The following is a 27222-nucleotide window of genomic DNA, read 5'->3' as shown; positions in this document are numbered from 1 at the left end:
ACTTTTGGATGAATCTCTCAAGTGATTTAGAAGTGAAAAGAAAGATGCATTCCAGATTACCTTTAGATTTCATCAGGAAATGCAAAGTTTACAGAGTAGCCGATCAAGCTCAGGACAATGGCAGACATCTCCAGTCATCCTATGACAAAGAAGATAAGAGAGTGAAGATAGATTGGAGCGAGCCTAAGATTTTGGACTTGAGAGCTTTGATGGCTCCAGTTTTGTCATGTACTCGCAGATGGGTGGATGTACAACATCAGAAGTTAAGAGAGCAGAATGTACCAATGACTTTTACTTTAGAGGAAAGACCAGAAGAAGGAGGAGCAAGCGTAAGTGAAGACAATTCTCATCCTAGAGGCGCAAAGAGGAAAGAAAGACCTGAGAAAAGAGAATCCTCCAAGAAGAAGCAAGAGGCCAATCGAGATCGCCCATCAGGCACATCTTCTCGACATGGAAAGAAGGCAAGTCAAGCTGAAGGTCAAGAGAAGATGGTACCCGAGATTGATGAATCTATGGAATCCATGGTACAGAATGATAAGCCAGAGAAGGGACAAACACCTCAACATTCATCAAGTCAACCTCTACAAATTGATGAGCTACAAGAAGATCAGGGAAATGATGATGAAGCGACATCTCCTCTCCGAGAAGATGAACCACTACCTAAAGAAATACAAGTGAGAGAGACAAGATTTGCCATTCCAGATTGGTTGAAGGAGAGACTGACAAGGGTGATTGTGATTAAAGAAGAAGAAGATGTAATTGACTTAGAGAGCCTTATAGGAAATTCTCAAGAGGTAACGGAGAAGAAGAAGGCCACCAAGATGTCCAAGGTGATCAAAGATGAGACAGGATCCAGGAAATTGCAGATAGCTACACCAGTAGTGGACAAGTATGAAGGTGAAATTCTTGCAGATGAGTATGATGTAGAAACATTTGAGCTTGGTCCACTCACTACTAAACAGGCAATGGATGAGGCAACCGATTCATTTGAAGCACTTAAGGGCAAACTTAGAGAAGAAATGGAAAAGAATAGGAAGCTTGAGAGAGAGGTTGGTGCTTGGAGAGGCTATTTTAGTCATCTCAATCAGCCCTTGAGACGTCAGGATCCAGCTGTATCTCCTGTGCAAGTACTTCCCCTTGAATCAGTTGGCGAGGCAGAAAGAGTCAAGAGCTTGGTTCAGCTTATGAGCTCTTGGATTGACAAATCCCACACGGTAGCTGTTGAATTTACAACAAGAATGATGAAGACAATCCACCGAGCTATCCAGGTCCTTGAGATCGTCCACAATCTAATGATAATTGTAGTCGCTTTCGCTCACACTAGAGATGTTATCATTCCTGTTCTGCAAGTAATCAGGAAAACACCAAGGAAGATCCTAGCACAAGAAAAGATAATGGATGGAGGAGCTCATAACCTACTTCAGTGGTTAACTCTACTCCAGATGAAAGAGGTTCTTTTCGAAGACATTAGCACCAAATGCAATCAAGTTGAAGGCGTCATCCATCCTATTCAGGATAAGGTGTTTGAAGTGTTGTGTACCATTCTTGGCAGGCGGATCGAAGTTGAGACGGATGTGGACCTCCAAGAGTTGGAAGAGAGAGTCAAGGTCATCTTTTGCAAAGATGAGAATGTCATCACAGATGAGCAACGGGATCTAATGTTTACTACTATGCTACGGGATCTAATGTTTACTACTATGCTCCTGATTGAGAAGATCAAAGAACTCGAACCTGGATGGGAAGCGGCTATTCTCACTGCCTTTGATTAGGTTATCCACTTGGAGGAACAAATAAAGAATCTTCCTGAGATTCCCATTGTTGAGGTTGAAGGAATTGTGTCCAGATTCGTTGCATATGCTAAGAAAGAGCATTGGAAAGGGAACAAGGTTCTAGAAGAGAGGTTGTTATAGGATGATGTGGCATCTTAATTATCATTGGTCTATGTTTCCTCGACTTTTGTGCCAATTAAATATTTGGCTATGCATTTAATAATGTTCATCTAAAAGGGGAACTTTTTGTAACAAACCATAATTAGGGTTTAGGTGTTAGAATCTTGGCCGTTGATCTTCATTTGATCTGTGGGCCGTTCATTGTAATTGAGGATGCTATATATACCTGTTGTGACCATTTCACACATCGCCCCATTGCAAATGGGGACCCCCTTTTTTTCGCTCGCTTTTCGCTTCGCTTTTAGGATTTTGTTAGTCAGTCAATTGTCTGGATTTAGGGTTAAGCCTTAGGGTTTTAATTAGCGTCTTTTCAAGCCAGAATCCAGTCAGTTTTGAGGGGTTTTTGAGCTTCTTTCGTAGGATGCAAACTTTGAATGCAATGATTTCGCCAAACTGGTCTATTTTCAATTGGAATTTTGAGTGCAGAGCTTAAATTTGTCTAAGTGTTGATGATGAAATGTGAATTTTTGTCCAATTGACTAATTTTGACCAAATTTTGACTTTTTTGATTTTTGATCCCGGGCATTGAGAATGATTTGTTTTCGCCTCGTGAATTGATTAAACTTGTAAAATCATGTTATTTTGGCCTGTAGGAGCAAAATCGCTCCTGTCCCTCAGTGAAGGACGGGAGCTCGTTTTCAAATATCTTACTATTCCTGCAGAGTCGAGATGAATTTCGAATTGTAAGTGATGGCGAAAGGCGAGATCTTTCCATTGAATATAAATTGAAGATTTTCATGAACACAGAAATGCCTCCAGGAGCAAAATCGCTCCTGTCCCTCAATGAAGGACCGGAGCTACAAATCAAATTTTGCTTTGTCCTTGCAAGATTTTGACGACTTGACAATTCGAAGAGGTCCAAGGGAAGATGTTTTATCAGATGAATATAATTTGAAGTGCAAATATGAAGGAAAATGACCCAGAATGCTAAAATCGCTCCTGTCCCTCAGGAAGGGACCAGGGCGAAGTACATTATAGCTCCCGTCCCTCTCCAAGGGACCAGAGCGATATTCTTCATAGGACAAAATTCAGGCAAAGATCAAGGCAAGTTTGTGTTTGATGGCAAGGAAGACGATGAAATGAACTTATTGAAGACAAATTGAAGATTTTGAAACGTCAGCAAGGACCCAAAATGCCTAGTTCGCTCCTGTCCCTCAGGAAGGGACCAGAGCGATTTTTGTTATGCATGATTTTCTTGTCCAGTTTCAATCGATCCCAAGGCATGGATGAATGGAAGGGCGCATTACGAACCCGTTGAATATAACTTTGAAGGTGATGAAGTGAAACGAAGACCACAAGAGCTAGAATCGCTCCTGTCCCTCTCCAAGGGACCAGGGCGATATGATGGTGATATTGCTTCTTATTCAAGTTTAAAACCGTTCCTCCAAGATCAAGACCTTCCAAGATGGGGAACAAGGAGGCAAGGACGTTTCAAGGCATTTCAATCAAGCACAAGTTACCAAGGTCATCACATTGAAGGAATTTGCACTCTAAGACCCAGTTCGCTCCTGTCCCTCAGGAAGGGACCAGAGCGATATTTCCATAAAGGCATGAATTTCAAAAAACAAGCAAGTGTCAAGCTACCAAGAGAATCGAAGGGACGTCATTTCACGCATTGAAGATAATTGCAAGATTGAAGAAAACAAGAACAAGCTCACAATGTTGAACTTTGCTCCTGTCCCTCAGGAAGGGACCAGAGCAATATTGGGTATATTGATCAATTTATGCAAAAATGACGTTAAGACAAGGCTTCACAAGGTCATACAAGGTTCAAGGCGTCTTTTGAAGGTGATATATCAAAGTTTGGAACGTCCAAATGTTGTCAAACAAGCTAAAAAGCTCATATCGCTCCTGTCCTTTGGACAAGGACCAAAGCGATTTCATCAAAAACACTCATACTCCTTCAAAGTCAAGGCAAGGCGAGGATGGACAAGGTAAAAGACGCTATTTGGAAGGCAATAAACGATGAACAAAGGTTAGATGTTTACGAATTTAAGCCAGGACATGGAGATCGCTCCTGTCCCTCTCCAAGGGACTAGGGCGATGTTAGCCAAAACACATGATATCCTTTGAAAATCACGTTAAGATAAAGACGCACAAGGTTTTAAATGGCATTTGGAAGATGATACAAGGAAAAGTTCATATCAAGATGGAGAATTTCAAGAAAAAAACTTAGGATCGCTCCTGTCCCTCTCCAAGGGACAAGGGCGATGATACATCCAAAGCCACTTATGCGCACGTGCAAGGCGATCTAACTTGAAGGACCCGACAAAATGGGTGATTTGAACGTGGAAATGAAGAAGTTGAACGTGGAAGTTACAAGAAATCATGACAAAAATGGTGAATCGCTCCTGTCCCTCTCCAAGGGACCAGGGCGATGAGGTACGTCTACTCCATTTTCCAAAATTTGGCGCTCAAATGAACATTTTAAATTTACCTTAAATGCTAAGATCGATGAGTTTTGAAAATCCTATTAAATTAGCATTTAAAAAATTGCGTTTGGCATTTATTAATTATTTTGCCTTGTTTAAAAATCGAAATTTATTAATTAAAAATCAAAGGCATTTAATAATTAATTAATTAATCAAAAAAAATAAAAATCGAATGGAGCGCTTTGACATGGAGGTCGGCCTTTATCATCTAATTAAAATCGTTTAAAAATTGATTTATATCACCAAGTCGGCCTTAATGAATGGAAGAGGTGAGCGCTATAAAAGGAGAGTGAAAACTATCATTTTTACATCATTATTTTATCATTCAAGTGCGAGCCTTCATCCCAATCAAAGGTGGTGCGAAATTGTGTTTGAAGAAGTGCGAATATCATCCAAAGGTGGCGCTAATACTTCCAAGGTGGTGCGATATTTGAAGATCTATATTGAGCGAATTTGCCAAGATTTGAAGGTCACGTTAAAGGCGATATTTGAAGATCACGTCAAGGACCAAGGTGGCGAAATTGATTTCTTGAGGAGATCACGTTGAAAATCATCTACACCTCAATTTTGCCTAGGCGAATTTTGTTCTTTTTGCATTCTAGAGTTAGCTCTCTATTGAGGTATGGCGATTTGATTTTATTGTTTTATTTATTCATCGTCATATTTTAAATTTTGAGTAATTTTGAATTTTGAATTCCTAGCTCAATCGTTTTTCATTTTAGGAAATGATAACTCAAAGACTTATCATGAAGTTTCCTAAAATTTATCCTCTAATCTATGTTATTTATTGCAAAATCTAGCTTCTCATTATGAAATGTTGTGTAGGTATGGCGACCCCGAAGGCGGGAGCATCCATCAGTCGCTCAGCTCTCATGAAAGAAGATTAGAAGACCGAAGAAGTGGAGACCAAGATCGTGTCGAAGAGGAACAACATTGGAGATACCAACTTGGGGAACTTCAGCACGAAGAAGTTTCGAGAGGTCCCTTACATTGGCAAGCCATCACCTGTCGCCCGGAGAATAATCGAGAGTGGTATCATTAAGGCGGCCGGTTTTCCTCCAGCTGTTCAGTGCCACGAGTTGATGATCGAGTGTGCTCGTCACTATGATCCACAGTCCAGGACGATCGTGTCCAAAGAGGGAAACACTTTGGCGTACCTTTCAGAGGAAGCTATAAGTGAAGCTTTCCATCTTCCAGAGCACAGGGACATGATATACAAGAGCATAGAAGGAGCCAGATCAATGTACGAAGATGATCCAGATGCTTGTCTAAGCATTATCAATAAGAACTGGCTACTCAAAAGCCGTCCCCGTCTGAGCAAGGTCCCGAACACACCGCACAGGATTGATTTCTAGGAGGAGTACAGAGATTTAATTACCATGCTCAACTGAGTTACAGGAGCCCCTCATGCCTTCTATTTTGAGAAGTGGATGTTTTACTTCATCCAGGTAATTGTTCAAGGGAGAGGTACGATACATTGGGCTAGGATGATTAGCCACTGCTTGGACGTACAGTTGAGGAGACTCAAGGCTACTAAGTCCTTCCACATGAGTTCATATGTCATCTATGCCTTGATCAGGAGTGTTGAATACGCAGGACTACCTCACAGAGGAGTGATTGGAAGAGGACCCGGCGAGGTCAGAGCTTGTGATTCCTACGCCTACTTGCATCATCCGCCAGGGAGCAACTATAAGTTGGTTAACGATACTTTCACGATGAACATCACCAGGACATTGCAAGGTGGAATTCACAACAGATTATCTCAGGATGCCCAGGAATTCATAAAGAGGTACGGTGCTTGGTTCATTCAGTTTCCCAAGTTCACTTATATTAGAGTGCATGGATGTCCTTTACCTCCATACATGTTGCCGAGATATCCGACAGACAGAATTGTGTTACTTGAAGTAACAAGACAGTTGGCAGCATATATGAAGGCATTTAGACACAGACATCAGAATGGAGTTCCAGTACCTATCATTTTGGGTAATTCAATTGAGGTATGTCCTAATGCTTTAGCTATGGATGACGCAGAGAAGGAGTTAGCCTTGTATTCTTTTTCATCTTTTGCTTTGAGAGAAAGCTTTGATCCACATGGACATTTAGAGGAGACAGTCGGCAGGAAGTTTAGACATGAGTACCAGATTGAAGATTTTATGATGAATCTCTTAGATGATCTTGAAGTGAAACGGAAAATGCATTCTAGATTGCCTTTGGATTTCATCAGGAAATGCAGGATTTACAGAGTGGCCGACCAAGCTCAGGACAGTGGCAGACATATCCAGTCTTCCTATGATCGAGAAAGCAAATCAATAAGGTTGGATTGGAATGAGCCCGAGGTCATGGATTTAGATACTTTGATGGCACCAGTCTTGTCTTGTACTCGCAGATGGGTTGACATTCAGCATCAGAAGTTGAGAGAACAAGGTATATCTATGTCTTTCACTTTGGAAGAGAAACCTGCCGAAGGTGGAGCTAGTGTGAGTGAAGGCAATCCTAATCCTAGGAATTCAGGTGAAGGTAACCTTCGATGTGCCAGTGAGGGCAATCTCCATTCAAGAGGTTCGAAGAGGAAAGAGAGACTTGGAAAGAGAGAGTCTTCCAAGAAGAAACAAGAGGCTAACAGAGATCGATCATCCGGTACTTCTTCTAGACCTGAGAAGAGAACAATTCAAGTTGAAGAATCCATGGAGTCGATGGTACAGAACGATAGGCAGGAGGAAAGACAGGCACAGCATGGTTCACCAGATGGATCTCTCCAAGACTATGAGTTAGATGAAGACAAAGAAGACAATGAAATAACATCTCCTCCCAGACAAGAAGAAATAGTGCATAAAGAGATTCAAGTTCAAGAAACCAGATCGATTATCCCAGATTGGTTGAAGGAAAGATTAACCAAGGTGATCGTAGTAGAGGACGAGGACAATGCAATTGATTTAGAGAGCCTTGTTGGACGCTCACATGAAGTAACAGAAAAGAAGAAGGCTACCAAGATGTCCAAGATGATTCGAGATGAGACTGGATCCAGAAAACTGCAGATAGCTACACCGGCAGCAGACAAATATGAAGGTGAGATCCTAGCAGAGGAATATGATATACAGACTTTTGAGTTAGGACCATCCACAGCAGAGCAGACTTTAGATGATGCTACCGATTCATTTGAAGCATTGAAAGACAAGCTTAGAGAAGAAATGGAGAAGAATAGAAAGCTTGAGAGAGAGGTCGGTGCATGGAGGACATATTTCAGTCACATCAGTGAACCTTTGGGACGTCAGGATCCAGTTAGATCACCAGTGCAAGCATTGCCGCTTCAATCAATCAATGAAGCAGAAAGATTCAGGAACATGGTCCAACGTACAAGTAATTGGATGGATAGATCTCATACAGTGGCTGTAGAGTTTGTAACAAGGATGATGAAGATTATTCATCAGGCTATCCAGGTTCTTGAGATGATCCACAATTTGATGATAACAGTAGCTGCATTCGCCCATACCAAGGACGTTATCATTCCTGTCTTGAAAGTTATTAGACACACATCAAGGAAGATTTTAGCGCAGGAGAAGATCTTGGATGGAGAACCTCACAGTTTGTTTCATTGGTCAACCTTACTCCATATGAAGAATGTTTTCTTCGAAGACATCAGTACTAGATGTGGCCAAGTTGAGGAGGTGATCAATCCGATCCAGGACAGAGTATTTGAGGTACTTCGTACCATTCTTGACAGAAGGATCGAGGTCGAGACAGATGTGGATATGCAGGAACTAGAGGATAGAATCAAGATCATCTTTTGCAAGGACGCAAATGTTACAGATGAGCAGTATGATCAGATGTTTGCCACCATGCTCTTGATTGAAAGAACAAAGGAACTTGAATCTACTTGGGACGCGGCTCTTCTAGATGCATTCGATCAAGTCATCCACTTAGAAGAGAGTATGAAGAATCTTCCCGAGATTCCAATTGCAGAAATCGAAGGAATCGTATCAAGATTCATTGCATATGCTAAGAAAGAGAATTGGAAAGGGAATAAGATTCTAGATGAAAGGTTGTTACAGATGACATGACATCTTATTTCTCATTGGTTTATGTCTCCTAGGTTTTTGTGCCAAATTTAATATTTGGCTATGCATTTAATATTGTTCAGTAAAAAGGAGGCCATTTGTAACAAACCCTAATTAGGGTTTAGGTGTCATGATCTTGACCGTTGATCTACTTTCGATCCGGACCTTTCATTGTAACTGGGGATGCTATTTATACCCCCATTTTTCATTTCATTTGAGGATAGTTAATAGTGTAATAGTCAATAGTTGATGTAAGAGAGATTAGAGCTAGAAGCAATTTTATTTTGTAGCAAGATTGAGTTTTGAAGAGAGGAATTCAAGCAATTGTTGTACATGATGATTTGGAAATCAATGAAATATTGAAGTTATGGTGTTTTGTTGCAAATTTCTTGAGTTATCTTCATGGTTGTTTGATTTACTTGAATTGTGCTCAATCAAAGTAGCTTGTTAGTTTGAAGGACATTGTGTGAGACTTGATCTTTGGTAGGATTCGTAATCCAAACCACTAGCTTCTTGCTGATTGTAGGAACGCCTTGCGTGGTCGACTGGAGAATACCTTGAATCCCTTAATCTTCAATCATTATCGTATCTTGGATATGTACCTTCGTGGTAGTGCCCATGATCTTTGATGCATTGAATATCAGTTTATTACCTTAGAAGATCGCACTAATTTCAATTAAGTTGTTATCTTATGGCAAAATTGAAGTTGGTTGAATCTTGCCAAGTCTTGTCTACACGAAGTCATTCTTAGGGTTAGACTAGATTAGACCTCTTTCAAACCCTATTCCTTTTGTTATTGTTTTTTTGAAAGTTCCTTTAGTTTAGTAAAATCTTGAGCTTCGGAAAACGTAAGGCCCCTTGGAGGAAACAGCAAATCACATCATACCGCTGGAAGCTTGTCCACACGTAGAGACCCTACTAAAAGAACCTTGGAGTCTACCTAATTGATCCTTTTATGCGTATCTTCAGCAGTTAGAGACTATTTTCTCAAGAGAGGATAAGATGCCTATTGGTATTTTATTCTGTGTATGATGGTGTACAAAATACACGTCAACAATACCCTCACTCATTTTCATTTTGCCATTAGAAGAGGAGATTAGATTAGATATTAGGGAGATAGATAATAGTTAAAGCTTTGGAGAGAAGAAAGTTATTTTGTAGCAAGATTGAGTAGTGAAGAAAGAATTTCGAACAATTGTTGTCTATTTTGGCTTTGAGATCAATAAAATATTGAAGTTATGGTGTTTTATTGCAATTCTTGTGACTATCTTCATGGTTGTTTACTTTCTTGAATCATTCTCAGTCGAAGTAGTATTTAAGTTTGAAGGACTAAGTGTTGTGCTTGATCTTTGGTGAGATTCACGTTCCAAACCACTAGCTTCTTACTGATTGTAAGGACGCCTTGCGTGGTCAACTGGAGATATTGAGATTGCTTGAACCTTCAATCGTTATTGAAATATTGATATGTATCTTTATGGTAGTATCTATAATTCTTGATGATTTGAAAATCGCTAATCACCTTAGAAGATCGCATCAATTCCAGTAGAGTTGTAATTCCTTGGCAATACTGAAATTGGTAGAATCTTACCAAGTCTAGCCTACATTGAGTCATTCTTAGGATTAGATTAGAATTCATCTCTTGAAACCCTATCTTTTGCTTTTTTTGAGAACCTGTTAGCATTTGGGAAAATCCTGGTCCTGCAGATCGAGAATACGTAAGGCCCCTTGAAGAAACAGCATTCACAACGACCACTGGTGCTTATCCACACGTAGAGATCTGTTGTGACCATTTCACACATCGCCCCATCGCAAATGGGGACCCCCTCTTTTTGCTTGTTTTTCGCTCGTTTTCGCTTTTGTGTTTAGGGTTTTGTTAGTTAGTTAGTTGTCTGGATTTAGGGCCAAGCCTTAGGGTTTTAAATTTTGCCTTTTCAAGCCAAAACCCAGTCGTTTTTGAGAGCTTTTGAGCTTCTTTTCTAGAATGCAAATTTTGAATGCAATGAATTCGCCAAATTGGTCTAATTTTCAATTGGAATGTTCATGCAGAGCTTAAACTTGTCTAAGTGTTGACCGTCGATATGAATTTTTGTTTGATTGAATATTTTGACCAAATTTTTGACTTTTTTGAATTTTGATCCCGGGCATTGGAATTGATTTGTTTTCACCTCGTGAAGTGTTAAAATGTGAAAAATCTTGTTATTTTGGCCTGTAGGAGCAAAATCGCTCCTGTCCCTCAGTGAAGGACGGGAGCTCAATTTCAAATATCTCATCGTCCTTGCAGAGTCGAGACAAATTTTACGTTTGAAGTGATAGAGAACGACAAGATCTTTCCATTGAATATAAATTGAAGATTTTCATGAGCACAGAAAGGCCTCCAGGAAGAAAATCGCTCCTGTCCCTCAGTGAAGGACCGGAGCTACGAATCAAATTTCACCTCGTCCTTGCAAGATTTTAATGACTTAGCAATTTGAGGACGTCCAAGGGAAGATGCTTTGCCAAATGAATATAATTTGAGATGCAAAAACGAAGGAAAATGACCTATGTTGACTAAATCGCTCCTGTCCCTCTCCAAGGGACCAGGGCGAGGTACCTTGTAGCTCTCGTCCCTCTCCTAGGGACCAGAGCGATTTCCTCCATTTTGCAAAATCCAGACAAGGGTCAAGGTAAGTTTACGTTCAAAAACGAAGGAGAACATGAGATGAATGCATTGAATAGAAATTGAAGATTTTTGGGACGTCCATACCAGTGTTAAATGCCTAGTTCGCTCCTGTCCCTCAGGAAGGGACCAGAGCGATTTTTGATATAATTGCTTTTCTTGCAAAGTTACAAATAATGTAAAGGCATGGGTGGATAGAGTGAAGAAGGACGAGCCCGTTGAATATAAACTTGGAACCAGGCAAAGTAAGATAGTGGCCACAAGGGAAGGATCGCTCCTGTCCCTCTCCAAGGGACCAGGGCGATACAATGGTGATGATACGTCCCTCCAAAGTTCAAGGTCGTTCCTCCAAGGTTCAAGGCCGATCCAAGTCAAGACGAAGGGTGGCGAAGACGTTTCAAGGCATTTCCATCAAGCGCAAGGTTGTGAAGGTCATCACATGGAAGGATTTGCGCTCTAAAGACCCAGATCGCTCCTGTCCCTTGGGAAGGGACCAGAGCGATATTTTTATTAAAGCATCGATTTCAAAAGGCAAACAAGTTTCGAGCAACCAAGAAGGTCGAAAGGACGTCATTCCACGCAACGAAGTTGATTGCAAGTTGGTACAAACAAGAACAAGCACATAATGATGAACTTCGCTCCTGTCCCTCAGGAAGGGACCAGAGCGATATTAGATGTATTGATCAATTCATGCAAAATTTACGTAAGGACAATATATTGCAATGTCCTGGAGGGTCCATGGTATGACAACAAGGTGATAAACAAGAGTTTTGAACGTCCAAGCATCGCCAAATGGTGTAAAGGCCCCACATCGCTCCTGTCCTTTGGACAAGGACCAGGGCGATCCTATCAAAACACTCACGTTCCTTCAAGGATCAAGGCGAAATGAGGATAGGAAATGCGAAGGACATCGTCGGGAAGACGTTGCAAAGGAGATCGAAGTTTAAAAGTCGCCAAGATCAAGGAGAAATGGAGATCGCTCCTGTCCCTCTCCAAGGGACAAGGGCGATGGTCCCTTTAATACATCTAAACACATAATAAAAGCAAAGGGAAATAAGCGCAAAGGACACGAGCATGGATGTTGTTCGCCTCACAATGATTTTTCGAAGGTCAAAGATACAAGGTGAACGTGAAGACATGGAAATCGCTCCTGTCCCTCTCCAAGGGACAAGGGCGATGTTAGACAAAGCGCATGATATTCTTTTAAAATCAAGGACGCACAAGGTTCTAAATGACGTTTGAAAGATGATGCAAGGAAAGGATCGTACCAAAATGGAGAATTTCAAGCAAAAACATGGAGATCGCTCCTGTCCCTCTCCAAGGGACCAGGGCGATAATGATCATAAGATGCATTTGCTCGCACAAGAAAGGCATTCAAATTCGAGGGACCACCAGATGATCGATTTGGGACGAGAAAATGAAGGAGTTGAACGTTAAAAAACGCAAGAATCTAGACCAAAATCATGGATCGCTCCTGTCCCTCTCCAAGGGACCAGAGCGATGAGGTACGTCCCTTTATTTTCATATCTTTGGCGCCAAATTAAACAATTCGAATTTCATTAAATGCTAAATCGATTTAAAAATTGAAAATCTTATTTTTTATTGGCATTTAATATAGCGTTAACATTTATTAATTATTTTTGCCTTATTTAAAAATCGAAATTTGCAATTAAAAAACGCAAGGCATTAAATAATTAATTAATTGATTCATAAAAAAATCAATTGGAGCGCTCATATATGGAGGTCGGCCTTGTCATGTCATTGCAAATCATTTAAAAAATCATTTGAAATTGTTATATTTTACTAAGTCGGCCTTAGCAAATGAGGGATGCAAGCGCTATATAAGGGGGGTAGAATTATCATTTTCTACATCATTATTTTACCTTCCTTCATGCGAATTGAGAAGAGGCGAATGTAGTGCGAGTTTCATTCATCCAAAGGTGGTGCGATTTCAAACCAAAGGTGGCGTAAACATTCCCAAGGTGGTGCGAGGCGTGCGAAGTGTGTTTGAAGAGGTGCGAATGCAAACCAAAGGTGGCGTAAGCAATCAAAAGGTGATGCGAATTTGAAGATCTATCTAAGACCACGCCAAAGGCAAATTTGCTAAGGACTTGGAGATTTGTTAGTGCGAATTTGAAGATCCATTTGAGACCACGTCCAAGGCGATAAGTGAAGATCACATTCTATCCAAAGGTGGCGAAGTCAATTTTGAGGGGATCATATTGAAGATTATCTTTATACCTCAATTTTGCCTAGGCAAATTTTGTTTTTGCATTCTAGAGTTAGCTCTCTATCGAGGTATGGCGATTTAATTATTATTGTTTTATTCATTTATCGTCATATTTCAAATTTTGAAATTTTGATTCTTGAGTATCTCTTGGCTCAATCGTTGTATTTTAGGAAATGATAACTCTAGAGACTTATCATGAGGTTTCCTAAAATTTATCTCTCTTATTTACGTTATTTATTGCAAAATCTATTTCTTATAATGAAATGTTGTGTAGGTATGGCGACCCCAAAGGCGGGAGCATCCACCAGTCGCTCGGCTCTCATGAAAGAAGATCAGAAGACTGAAGAAGTGGAGACCAAGATCGTGTCCAAGTGGAGCAACATTGGAGATACCAACTTGGGGAACTTTAGCACGAAGAAGTTCCGAGAGGTCCCTTACATCGGCAAGCCATCACCTGTCGCCCGGAGAATAATAGAGAGTGGTATCATTAAGGCGGCCGGTTTTCCTCCAGCCATTCAGTGCCACGAATTGATGATCGAGTGTGCCCGTCATTACAATCCACAGTCCAGGACAATTGTGTCCAATGAGGGAAACACTTTGGCGTACCTTTCAGAGGAAGCCATAAGTGAAGCCTTCCATCTTCCAGAGCACAGGGACATGATATACAAGAGCATTGAAGGAGCCAGATCAGTGTACGATGATGATCCAGATGCTTGCCTAAGCATAATCAACAAGAACTGGCTACTTAAGAGTCGTCCCCGTCTGAGCAAAGTACCGAACACACCACACAAGATCGATTTCCAAGAGGAGTACAGAGATTTGATCACCATGCTCAACAGAGTTACAGGGGCACCTCATGCCTTCTATTTTGAGAAATGGATGTTTTACTTCATCCAGGTGATTGTTCAGGGAAAGGGTACAATACATTGGGCTAGGATAATTAGCCATTGCTTAGACGTATAGTTGAGAAGACTCAGGGCTACTAAGTCTTTCCACATGAGTTCATACGTCGTCTATGCCTTAATCAGGAGCGTTGAGTACGCAGGACTACCTCACAGAGGAGTGATTGGAAGAGGACCCGGCGAGGTCAGAGTTTGTGAATCCTATACCTACTTGCATCATCCACCAGGGAAGAACTACAAGTTAATCAATGATACTTTCACGATGAACATCACAAGGACGTTGCAAGGAGGGATTCACAACAGATTATCTCAGGATGCCCAGGAATTCATCAAGAGGTACGGTGCTTGGTTCATTCAGTTTCCCAAGTTCACTTACATTAGGGTGTATGGATGTCCTTTACCTCCATACATGTTGCCAAGGTACCCGACAGATAGAATTGTGTTACTTGAAGTAACAAGGCAGTTGGCAGCATATGTGAAGGCATTCAGACACAGACATCAGAATGGAGTTCAGGTACCTATTATTTTGGGTAATTCAGTTGAGGTATGTCCTAATGTCTTAGCCATGGATGACGCAGAGAAGGAGTTAGCCTTGTATCCTTTTTCATCTTTTGCTTGGAGGAATAGTTTTGATCCACATGGACATTTAGAGGAGACAGTCGGTAGAAGATTTAGACATGAGTACCAGATTGAAGATTTTATGATGAATCTCCTAGATGATCTCGAAGTGAAACGAAAGATACATTCTAGATTGCCTTTGGATTTCATCAGGAAATGTAAGATTTACAGAGTAGCCGACCAAGCTCAGGACAACGGCAGGCACATCCAATCTTCATATGATAGAGAAAGCAAAACAATAAGTTTGAATTGGAATGAGCCCGAGGCCATGGATTTAGATGAATTGATGGCACCAGTCTTGTCTTGTACTCGCAGATGGGTAGACGTTCAGCATCAGAAGTTGAGAGAACAAGGCATAGCCTTGTCTTTTACTTTGGAAGAAAAGCCAGCCGAAGGTGGAGCCAGTGTTAGTGAAGGCAATCCTAATCCTAGGAATTCAGGTGAAGGTAACCTTCGATGTGCCAGTGAGGGCAATCTCCATTCGAGAGGTTCAAAGAGAAAGGAAAGATCAGAAAAGAAAGAGCCTTCCAAGAAAAAGCAAGGTGCTAACAAAGATCAAACACCAGGTACTTCTTCCAGGCCAGAGGATAGAACAGTTCGAGTGGAAGAATCCATGGAATCGATGGTACAGAATGACAGACAGGAAGAAGAACAGGCACAGCATGTTTCATCCGATGGATCTCTCCAAGACTATGATTTAGATAATGATAATGAAGTAACATCTCCTCCCAGACAAGAAGAAATGGTACATAAAGAGATTCAAGTTCAAGAGACAAGATCAAATATCCCGGATTGGTTGAAGGAAAGATTGACTAAAGTGATCGTAATTGAGGACGAGGACAGTGTAATTGATTTAGAGAGCCTTGTTGGACGCTCACATATGACAACAGAGAAAAAGAAGGCTACAAAGATGTCCAAGATGATTCGAGATGAGACTGGATCAAGAAAACTGCAGATAGCTACACCGGCGGCAGACAAATATGAGGGTGAGATCCTAGCAGAGGACTATCATATACAGACTATTGAGTTAGGACCATCCACAGCAGAGCAGACTTTAGATGATGCCACCGACACATTTGAGGCATTGAAGGACAAGTTTAGAGAAGAAGTAGAAAAGAGTAGAAAGCTTGAGAAAGAGGTCGGTGCATGGAGGACATATTTCAGTCACATCAATGAACCTTTGGGACGTCAGGATCCAGTTAGATCACCATTGCAGGCATTGCCCCTTCAATCAATCAATGAAGCAGAAAGATTCAGGAATATGGTCCAGCGTACATGTAGTTGGATGGATAGATCTCACACGGTGGCCATAGAGTTTGTTACAAGAATGTCGAAGATCACCCATCAGGCTATCCAAGTTCTTGAGATTATTCACAGATTGATGGCAACAGTAGCTGCATTTGCCCATACCAAGGACGTTGTCATCCCTGTCTTGAAAGTTATAAGACATACATCTAGGAGAATTTTAGCACAAGAGAAGATCTTAGAAGGTGATTCTCATAGTTTGTTTCAATGGTCAACCTTACTCCATATAAAGAGTGTTATCTTTGAGGACATCAGTGTTAGATGTGGTCAAATTGAGGAGGTGATCAATCCGATCCAGGACAGAGTATTTGAGGTACTTCGTACCATCCTTGGCAGAAGGATCGAGGTCGAGACAGATGTGGATTTACAAGAATTTGAAGATAGAATCAAGATCATCTTTCGCAAGGACGCAGATGTTACAGATGAGCAATATGATCAGATGTATGCCACCATGCTCCTGATTGATAGAACAAAGGAACTTGAACCTACTTGGGACACAGCTCTTCTAGATGCATTTGATCAGGTTATCCACTTAGAAGAGAGTATCAAGAATCTTCCCGAGATTCCAAGCACAGAAATCGAAGGAATCGTGGCAAAATTCATTGCATATGCTAAGAAAGAGAATTGGAAAGGGAATAAGATTCTAGATGAAAGGTTGTTACAGATGACATGACATCTCATTTCTCATTGGTTGATACCTCCTAGATTTTTGTGCCAAATTTAATATTTGGCTATGTATTTAATATTGTTTAGTAAAAAGGAGGTCATTTGTAACAAACCCTAATTAGGGTTTAGGTGTCATGATCTTGTCCATTGATTTACTTTCAATCTGGACCTTTCATTGTAACTGGGGATGCTATTTATACCCCCCATTTTTCATTTCATTTGTAAGAGAGTTAAGAGTGAAATAGAGAGATTAGAGTTGTAAGCAATTTTTATTTTGTAGCAAGATTGAGTCTTGAAGAGAGAAATTCAAGCAATTGTTGTATATGATGACTTGGAAATCAATAAAATATTGAAGTTATGGTGTTTTGTTGCAAATTTCTTAAGTTATCTTCATGGTTGTTGGATGTACTTGAATCACGCTCAATCAAAGTAGTTGTTAATTTGAAAGACTAAGTGTGAGATTTGATATTTGGTAGGATTCGCTATCCAAACCACTAGCTTCTTGCTGATTGTAGGAACGCCTTGCGTGGTCGACTGGAAAACATTTTGAGTCCTTAACTTTCAAGCATTTTCGCATCTAGGAGATGTACTTTCGTAGTAGTGTCCTCGGTCTTTGATGCATTGAATACCATTATTACCTTAGAAGATCGCACTAATTTCAATTGAGTTGTTACCTTATGGCAAAATTGAAGTTAGTTGAGTCTTGCCAAATCTCATTCATGCTAAGTCGTTCATAGGGTTAGACTAGACTTCCTTAAACCCTATCTTTTTTCCATTTTTTTAAAGTTCCTTTAGATTAGTAAAATCTTCGAGCTTTTGAATCCGTAAGACGCCTTGAAGGAAACAGCAAATCACATCATACCACTAAAAAAGCTTGTCCACACGTGGAGACCCCACTAAAAGAACCTTGGAGTCCATCTAACTGATCCTTTTTGCAGATCTTCAGTAGTTAGAGACTATTTTCTCAAGAGAGGATAAGATGCCTGTCGGTATTTTATTCTGTGTATGATGGTGTACAAAATACACGTCAACAAGATCCTACAACGAAGAACCTTGAAGTCACCCTGATTGATCCTTTTCGCGATATCTTCAGCATTCAGAGACTTTACTCAAGAGAGGATAAGGTACCATTTGGGTATTTTATTTTGTGTTTGGTTGTGTACAAAATACACGTCAACACTCGCTAATGGAGTTTTTCTACCACAACACTAAACGTTCAAAGACATTTAATATATGTAGATATAGATCTATGATTTTTAATTTATAATTGATATAGTTAATTTTTGCTCAAACAAAGACATACAATTCATTATGTGAGCAATATATCTAAAGTCCTCCATGAAATAAATCTGAATGACAACAAACAAGCTTATAGAGTTGTAATAAATGAGCCTCCTACACAATCATTAAAATTTATCTCTACCTAAAATGGTAGTTGCAAGCTAGGTATTGCCAAAACTAGTGGCTTGCTAATCTTTTACTTCAGCTAAACAAAAGCCTTTTGTTGAATTCTACCCCATATAAAAGACTTACCAATTGCCACCAGGGAATATAAAGCATTGCAATTATGGAATATGATTTGATAAGCTTTCTCAAATATTGAACTACCTCTAGAAAACTCCTTGCCTAAATCACAATGAAAGTCTTGGATCACTTCAAAATGGCTTCCACTTTTACTAAATTTCTAACGATTGTGGGATCTCTGTCTGATAAATTTTGATCTCAGCTACTTCATAGACTTGGCTAATCTTTGATCTCAGACTTAGACAACTATTTGGTGTATTTAGTGACTGCCCTTTTAAAAAGGTAAATGCATATTTGCCTATGTAATCAGCAATATGAATATAAACAACAAAATTCTATTTTCTATAATTCATGGGTTAAACTCCTTGTCACAATCACAATGAAAGTCCTGGATCACTTCAAAATGGCTTCCACTTTACTAAATTCCTAACAATTGTTGGATCTCTGGCTGATAAATTTTGATCTCAGCTACTTCATAGACTTAGCTAATACCCCTAGAAAACTCCTTGTCTCAATCACAATGAAAGTCTTGGATCACTTCAAAATGGCTTCCACTTTTACTAAATTCCTAACAATAGTTGGATCTCAGTCTGATAAATTTTGATCTTAGCTACTTCATAGACTTAGCTAATCTTTGATCTCAGACTTAGACAACTATTTAGTGTGTTTGGTAACTGCCCTTTTAAAAAGTTAAATGAATATTTGCCTATGTAATCAGCAAAATGAATATAAACAACAAAATCTATTTTCTACAATTCATGGGTTAAACTCTATTTTATTTACTCTCTATATCTCTGTGCTATGGAAATGCCCTTAAGTTTTTTTTTAAAAGTAGTTTGTGTCTATTTTTCTACAAATTTTTACGATATTTTAAAATCCAATTTCTTACCCATTTTTTCAAAAAATCTTATACTTTTGGTTTGCCGATTTTTTCCCCAAATGATTTTTTGTTACTATGATATAAAGCATTGCAATTGTGGAATATGATTTGATAAGCTTTCTAAAATATTGAATTAACCCTACAAATTTCCTTGCCTCAATCACAATGAAATTCTTGGATCACTTCAAAATGGCTTTGACCTTTACTATTTGTTGGTTAACTTTTGATCTCAGTTACTTCATAGACTTAGTTAATATTTGATCTGACTTAGACAACTATTTGGTGTATTTGGTGACTGCCCTCTTAAAAAGTTAACTGATTATTTACCTATGTAATCAGTAATATGAATATAAACAGCAAAAAATTATTTTCTACAATTCACGGGTTAAACTCTATTTTATTTGCTCTTTATATCTCTATGCTATGGAAATGCCCTGAAGTTATTTAAAAAAATAGTTTTCGTCTCTTTTTCTACAATTTTTCATGTTTTTTTTTAAATCTGATTTTTTGCTGATTTTTTCAAAAAAATTTATACTTTTGGTTTGCCGTTTTTTCCCTAAACAATTTTTGCTACTATGCCTTAAACTACTCCTATATATAGTTTGGAATGGGAATTTACTAGTACTCCTGTTGATAGAATTGTTGTATGCAAACTCTGCTTGTGGTAAATCAAATCCCATTCCTTGGGCTTATCTCCTACCAAGGACCTCAACAAGTTGCCCAAACTCCTATTCACCACCTCTGTTTGGCCATTAGTTTGTGGACGATGTGTAGAACTAAACTTCAAATTGGTCTTTAGCTTCTTCCATAATGTTCTCCAAAAATACCCAACAAATTTTGTATCTCGATTTGAAGCTATACTCTTAGGTAGACCATGTACTTTGACCAATTCTTTGAAAAATAACTCTATAATGTGAACAACATCAATAGTCTTCCAACATGGAATGAAATGTGCCATCTTCGAGAATCTGTGAACCACCACAAATATGGAATCATGTTTCCTTTGTGTCCTCGGTAAACCAAGAACAAAGTCCATGCTAATATCTTCCCACAACTTCTCTGCTATAGCTAATGGCTGACATAGCTTAGTATTTTGACCTACTCCTTTGGCCATCAAGCATACTTTGCAACTTTGCACAAACATCTTCACATCTTGGTGCAACTGTTGCTAGTAAATAATACTCGCTAACAAGAGCAATGGTCTTATCTTGACCAAAGTGCTCGACAACCCTCCATTATGCTTTTCCTTAATTAGGTTCTCTCTCATAGAACTCCTTGGAATGCACAACTGACTTCTTTTTGACAACATACCATTGTGGATTATTAAATCCAACCATCTTGTCCTTTTTAAACCAATAGGTTCCAAACAAGCCTGCTAGGGCTTTGCAAAGTTTGGATCTTTAAAATACAAACTTTTGAGCTCATTGAATCCAATTACCTCTGTCTTCATCTTTGTCAACAAATTTTGCCTTTTGCTTAAGGCATCAACAACTCTGTTTGACCTTCCTCTCCTATGTTTCAAAACAAAAGTATAGCTTTGCAAAAACTCAACCCATTTTTAAGTGCCTTCTGATTCAACTTTCCTTGATTATTAAGATATTGCAAAGTCTAATGATTAGTATATGAAACAAACTCTTTTGGCAACAAATAATGCTTTCATTTCTTCAAAGTGCGAACTATAGTATAAAACTCTTGATCATAGACAAAATACTTTTTCTTGACATCATTAAACTTCTCACTAAAATATGCAACGGGCATACCTTTCTGTTTCAAAACAGCTCCTATGGCACTACTAGTAGCATCACAATCTACTTGAAATACCTTATTAAAATCCGGAAGTGCCAAAATATGTTACTCCGTGACTTCTTCAACAGATCAAAATTCTTAGTTGCTCCTATAGTCCTTTTAAACTCCTTTCTACCACCTTTCATTGTTTTAGTTAGGGGTGCACAAATATTGCTATTGTTTTTTGATAAACTTTCTATAAAAACTTACTAGACAATGAAATGATCTTTACCTCTTTAATACTCCTTGGTGTAGGCCACTCGATGATAGCCTTACTTTCTCTAGATGCATCTAAAGACCCTTAGTTGAGACAACAAATTTGAGACATAACAACACCTATACAAAATTGCATTTCTTTAGGTTACTCAATAACCTCTCTTCACACAGCTTCTCAAAAATTCTATGACTACGCGTTAGGTGCTCCTCCAAAGTCTTACTAAAAATTGAAATGTCATCCAAATAAACAATGACAAATTTACCTAAAAATTCTTTTAATATCTCATTCATAAGCCACATGAATGTGCTCGGTGAATTGGTTAGCCCAAATGGCATGTCTAACTACTCATACAGTCCCTCCTTGGTTTTTAAGGTCATCTTCCATTCATTTCCTTTGTTGCATCGGATTTGGTGATATCCACTCTTTAGATCAATCTTCGTAAAGTACTTGGCTCCACTCAAGCAATCCATAATATCATCCTTCGTCAAAAATGGAAATTTTTACTTGATTTCAATCTTATTAAGGCCCCGAGAATCTGCACACATTCTCCACTTGCCATCTATCTTTGGTTCTAATACTATAGGTGCCACACATGGAATCAGGCTATCTCAAATCAGTCCTTTCTTCAACAACTCTTGAATTTGTCTATTCAATTCCTCATTCTTTTCAAGAGTCATTCTATGGGCTGCCTTATTTAGAAAACTAGCTCCTAGTATCAAATCCATTTGGTGACTAATCTTCCTTATTGGTGGCAAACCTTCAGGTACACTATTAGATACAATGTTTTGGAGCTCTTCTGACAATTTTGAAACTTCTACAGGCACATCTTCTTCTTCTTTGTTGACTAGAGGAATCAATGTAAAGCACACATGCTTGTGCTTCATACTCTTAAAAATTTTTGTACCATCATCTAAACAAACTCTTGCATTACTACATGCCTTTTTTCCCACCTCCTTCAAGGGATTCAACTTGTGATAAATTCCATACTTCATCAAGGAATATGTATAAGATTGGCCATCATGGACAACACATCAATCAAACTGCCATGGCCTCCCTAGTAACAAATGATATGAATACATAGGCATGATGTTACATAGTAGCTCATCATACAAATTCCCAAACTTGAACTTCACTAAGAATTGCTTAGTGACCAAAGCTCTATGGTCTTTTTGAAACCATGCAATCTGATATTGATGCGGATGCCTACATCTTTCTAATTGCAATTTGTTAAACCATCTTTTTGGAAACAATATTATCACATTTACCTCTTGAGCTGCACCTTGTGCAAAATAAACTCTTCTTTTGAATTAGTTCCTTTTCTTCATTTAGCAAGTTCTTATAACAAGAGTCTTTCCTCTTTCTGCATCTTCAGAATGCTCATATTTAGCTTCTTCATCAACATGTGCAACTGTTGCGTTACCTTCAAGTCTTCTATTTGTCTTTCCTTGATGTTGCAAACACTCGTACGATTGATGTTCTCCTTTACAATGGAAACATGATCCTTTGAAGCCTCCTCTTCGAGGTCCTTGTCTAGGTCTTCCTCTTTTTTCACCCTTATTTTGGTCATGAGGGTCATAGGCATTTTCTATGGTAGTCTTCTTGGTCAAACTTAGCTCCTCTTGAATACATGGCTTCAACCCATTTATATAATGGGCTACCTTCTTGTTGGCCTCTGAATGGCCTGTATTGAAGATTATCTTGTAGAACTCTTTTGTGTACTCTTTAACAAACTTACCTGCTTGATTCAAACCTTGCATCTTCTTCAGCAACTTTAACTTGTAATCAATAGGAATGAACTTTTTTTAACTTTTCCGCCATTTGATCCCACTTGTGAATTTTTTCTTTTCCTCTTTTGTTTCTTTGTAGGTGTACTTTCCACCAAATGATGGCATTGCCTTTCAATTTGTTGTTTGCAAATTTGACCCTCTCAGGGTTGTCTACCTCTTTGTACTCAAAGTACTTTTCCATGTCATTGATCCAATTAATCAACTCTTCAAATTGAGAGTTTCGGAATATGTAGAAACTTCAATCTTTGGCCTTTTCCCAATCTTGGAGAGGGCCTTCAACAATCTAACTTGCTCAGGCACTTCTATTGCATCTTGTTCTTCTTTGAACTGTGCTTCTTCTTCAGCTTCATCTCCTCTTCTTGGTTCAAATCCTCTATGCAATTCCTCTTGAAGTGCTTGAAATTGTTTTTGTAGGGCTCTAAAACCCTCTTTTGGTACAACAATATTTCTTCCACCCACACTGTTTCTTCGTAGAGGTATTCTAATCACTTTTCTCACAAGCCCACAACCACAACTCTTGTGCAAACTGCCTACTTTCAGCAATCTGTTTACACACTTAGGAACTCACACTTGATACCACTTACAACAATATTGACTGCAATATATGCAGGAAAAACAGACATGCAATTCTAGAATTACATTAATGGCATGAAAGTGACAACTTCACCAACCCCCTTATCCTGAATGAGCTTCTTTCCGTTTGTGATGAATTTAATGAATTTTTTATGTCACAGAACTGTGACTCCTATTTGGGTGCCCTATGAATCCAACTGTCCTTTTCCCCTGCCAAAGTATTTTTTTCCAATTTTAATACAACTTCCTGGAGCTCTGCAAAAAGTTTAGAGTTCCAACACATTCATATGCAAACTTACTAAAAATAGAAGCCTACTATTTTTAGCCCTTATTCACCAAACCAAAATAGAAATAAATAATTTTTTGGGTGATGCGAAATTGTTCTTACACCCCCGATGCTCCTGCATCATGACTTTTTCTTGGCTGGTCATTCCTAAGTTGAAGGGCCATGGATGGCATGGGACAGATGGTTGCCCCTGCTGGTAGGGGACATGTAGCCTGCCCCCTGCTGTCCCCCTTTGTTTCCTTGAAGTTGCCAAAACATTTACACATTTAAAAAAAAATTTAATGTGTGATTTTTTAGCTCTCCTTGGATCCCTGAAATGGGGGCAGCTGGAATTTTCCTTGGAATGCATCCCTGTGGAACATAGGATTCCATCTATGATGCAATTAAAATTTTAAATCGTTGAAGGTCAATCAGCTTAACCTTGCCATTCTCTACTGTTTTTAAGTGTCTGAAATGTTTATACAATTTCCTATTTAGTTTTTTTTTATAGGGAATGTTTCCTATCCATCCCTATGTCCCCAAAACATTCCTGGTATGGGGACAGTCGGAACTTCGCAGGGGATGTGTCCTTGTGGAACAAGATTAATTCCTATGTGAACACTTTTGGATCACAAAAGACCCAACATAGGGGAAGGGTCATAAGTACATTACATCTTATGTAGTCGTTCCCATCTCAAACACATGCTTTATTAATGATTACATATAATTCATGGAAAGATGCAACAGCAAACATATTATCTAAAGTGCATTCAAAGTGTTTGGGACTTGTTCTCTTATTCCACAGCGGATTGAATATCTTGTTAATAAGGAAAAAACACATTTAGGCTTCAAATTTGGTTAAATTATTACAATAACTCTTTTTTCAACCTCTATTTCTAATTCCTTGTATGACAAGCTTGATATGAACCTGATAAGGTGCTCGAGAGATTAGAGTTGGAATTTTAATTATCCTTCTCTCTGGTATAATTCTTTTATGTGAGCTTCTTGCTCACTTCATCAAGCTTCAGGTTGCAGGATACACTCAATAAGCGTTGGGCCTTATGTTCTAAAAGTTTCGAATTATTCAAGATCCACTAGAATGGGAATGCCTTGATCAAGATCAAAATTATTTTTGAAGCCTTAAGACTGTGACATTTGCACACACACACACCCCCCCATACCCTTTCTTTTTGCTTATTCTCCTAGCAATTATATCCACATAGTCTGTAGGTGTCAGTATTGTAAATCAGTTGATCTTTAACTTGAGGGTTTATTTGAAGCATGCAACCATTCTATCAGATTAGAGGGAATATGGTGTTTTAGCTTATCAGCCAAACAGAATTATTCAATCAAATTTCTATGTGGAGCAAATATTGACACAATCTACTTTATTTTGTATTTCTAGTGCAATAATCTCATTTAAGATTGTTGGAAGTTGGAAGTAGTTTGAAGTTTATTTGCTTAACCCTGATGCCAATTGTGGATTGATAGATGCCTAGTTTAAAATGTAAACTGTTATGGCCTTTTAAACTAAAAGTAAAAGCTGAGAAACTAAAAGAAAAATGCCTTGTCCTGGAGGATGCTGGAATTTGTAATGTTCTATGGGTTATCTAATTGATTTAATGTCCGCTCTTTTGGAACTCTGGAGACATCTTAGCATTTTTTTTTTCAAATGATTGAAACTACAAGCATAATCTTACCAAAGTTCATGATTGCATCTCAGAGCTGTAAAGGCACAATGAACTCTGTGATCAAGCGTTATGATAATATGGTCTTATTTGCACGTCAAGGTACTGCATCCCAAGGTTTTTTTATGCGACAAGTCACAACTGAGCAGGTATGATATTTGCAAGGCTCTGCTTAGAGAGTTAACTGATTATTTTATATAGTTGTTTCAGACTTTAAGTGGCAAACTAGATAGATGAGCTTTAGATGTTCTAATTGTCATCTATGATACAAATAAATTTGCATTTCAGTTTCCAGATCATGATGTAAGAGCAGCATCGTCATCTGTAGAGCTTTCATCCACTCCCGATAAGAAAACCTTTGCCTCCAAATCAAGTCAAGGTCCTATGTTCAGTAAACCAGTTGAATTTTGGCAAGGCTCACCTGCATCACGTCCTATCTTCAGTAAACCAGTTGAATTTTGGCAAGGCTCACCTGCATCTCATGAAGTTTCACAACAACAGCTGGCTGACCGATCACCTATGTTTTCCAAACCCGCTTCAAGCTGTACTAAAAGTGAGCAAACTACTTCAGCAGAAAGCCATTTGACTGTACAAGTCCCAAATAATCTCAATGGTATGTTGTCTTCTTCGAGGAGAGTGGTTTTAACTTAATAATCTCTGCAATATTACTAGAAGCATTGGGTTACCTTTGGATAAATACTTTTAATTCGGTAAGCATGCTACACTAACAATTTGTACGTTCACCTATTCACATATATGCATCTTGTTTGCTTGAGAATGTTATCCTAAATTTAAGATTTATTTATTTATTGAGGTCACCAAGCACTAGTATTTAATAGGGAAGTGAGAGCATTTAGATGCACGGTTCTTGTTTAGGAGCTTTTGTCTTATGGTGCTGGCCTTTCTCATGTGATATTTTACTCAACTTTAGAATGGTCTCCACGAATGGATGCTGTTGAGTCTGGCTCCGCTTATGTTGTGACAGTTGAGTTGCCTGGTGTTACTGCTTCAGGCATCCGTGTGGAGGTGGATGATAAAAGGTAGAATTCTTTTGTATCTTTTGTTGTAATTGTTAGAGAACTGGTGGTCAAAAAGTCTCTTTTTCTCTTTGTGTATATCATCTGAGGAATACATTTATGTATGTGTCCAAGGCTCAGTGTAACTGGAAAGCGATCTACAGAATGGTGGAGGGATGGAAATAACAAATATGCTGTGTATCATAAACGGGAGCTTTCAGAGGGTCCTTACTGTGTTACTTGGCAATTTCCTTCTAACAGCAACAGGGATGCTGTATCTGCTGAGTTTGTGTAAGTATTCTTTCTCTGAATTCTCTTTGTGATTTCAACAATCTTGGATGTATATAATTTAACATGGTAAGCATTGAATTTTAATGAAATTGTAACCCAATCACTGGTATTTGAAAATTTCTTTTAAGGAAACAAACAATGAAGGAAAATCAAGCAGTATATTAAAGACGTCTATTTCAGCTAAGAAAGAGAAATAATTTATAATTTCCATGAATGCTCATAAAGTAGTCAGTGAAACTTTCAAATGCTACATTAGCAACATCTGGAGAAACAATTAATTAATATCCATGAGTGCTCAAACATTAGTTACTGAGACTTGCAAAGTCTACATTGACATCTGAAGGACGTGCCGAAGGCTTCTTTAATTTAGGTATAAAGGAGCT

At 38.8% G+C, this 27222-nt stretch overlaps 1 protein-coding gene across 1 annotated transcript in view; it reads left to right on the top strand.

The window, feature by feature from the left end:
* Positions 1 to 27222, top strand: part of LOC131076019 (uncharacterized) — a 67278-nt gene that overhangs the window by 23356 nt on the left and 16700 nt on the right. Inside the window, exons 2-5 of the mRNA XM_058013030.2 lie at positions 25568 to 25681; positions 25821 to 26145; positions 26464 to 26572; positions 26684 to 26839. Of these exons, the coding sequence (XP_057869013.1) occupies positions 25568 to 25681; positions 25821 to 26145; positions 26464 to 26572; positions 26684 to 26839 (704 nt within the window). The remainder of the gene's footprint in view (positions 1 to 25567; positions 25682 to 25820; positions 26146 to 26463; positions 26573 to 26683; positions 26840 to 27222) is intronic.

Source organism: Cryptomeria japonica, chromosome 3 (assembly GCF_030272615.1).
Source record: "Cryptomeria japonica chromosome 3, Sugi_1.0, whole genome shotgun sequence".
Classification (NCBI taxonomy): Eukaryota; Viridiplantae; Streptophyta; class Pinopsida; order Cupressales; family Cupressaceae; genus Cryptomeria; species Cryptomeria japonica.
The sequence above is the reverse complement of the archived record's forward strand: the minus strand, read 5'-3'. Positions and strand labels throughout refer to the sequence as shown.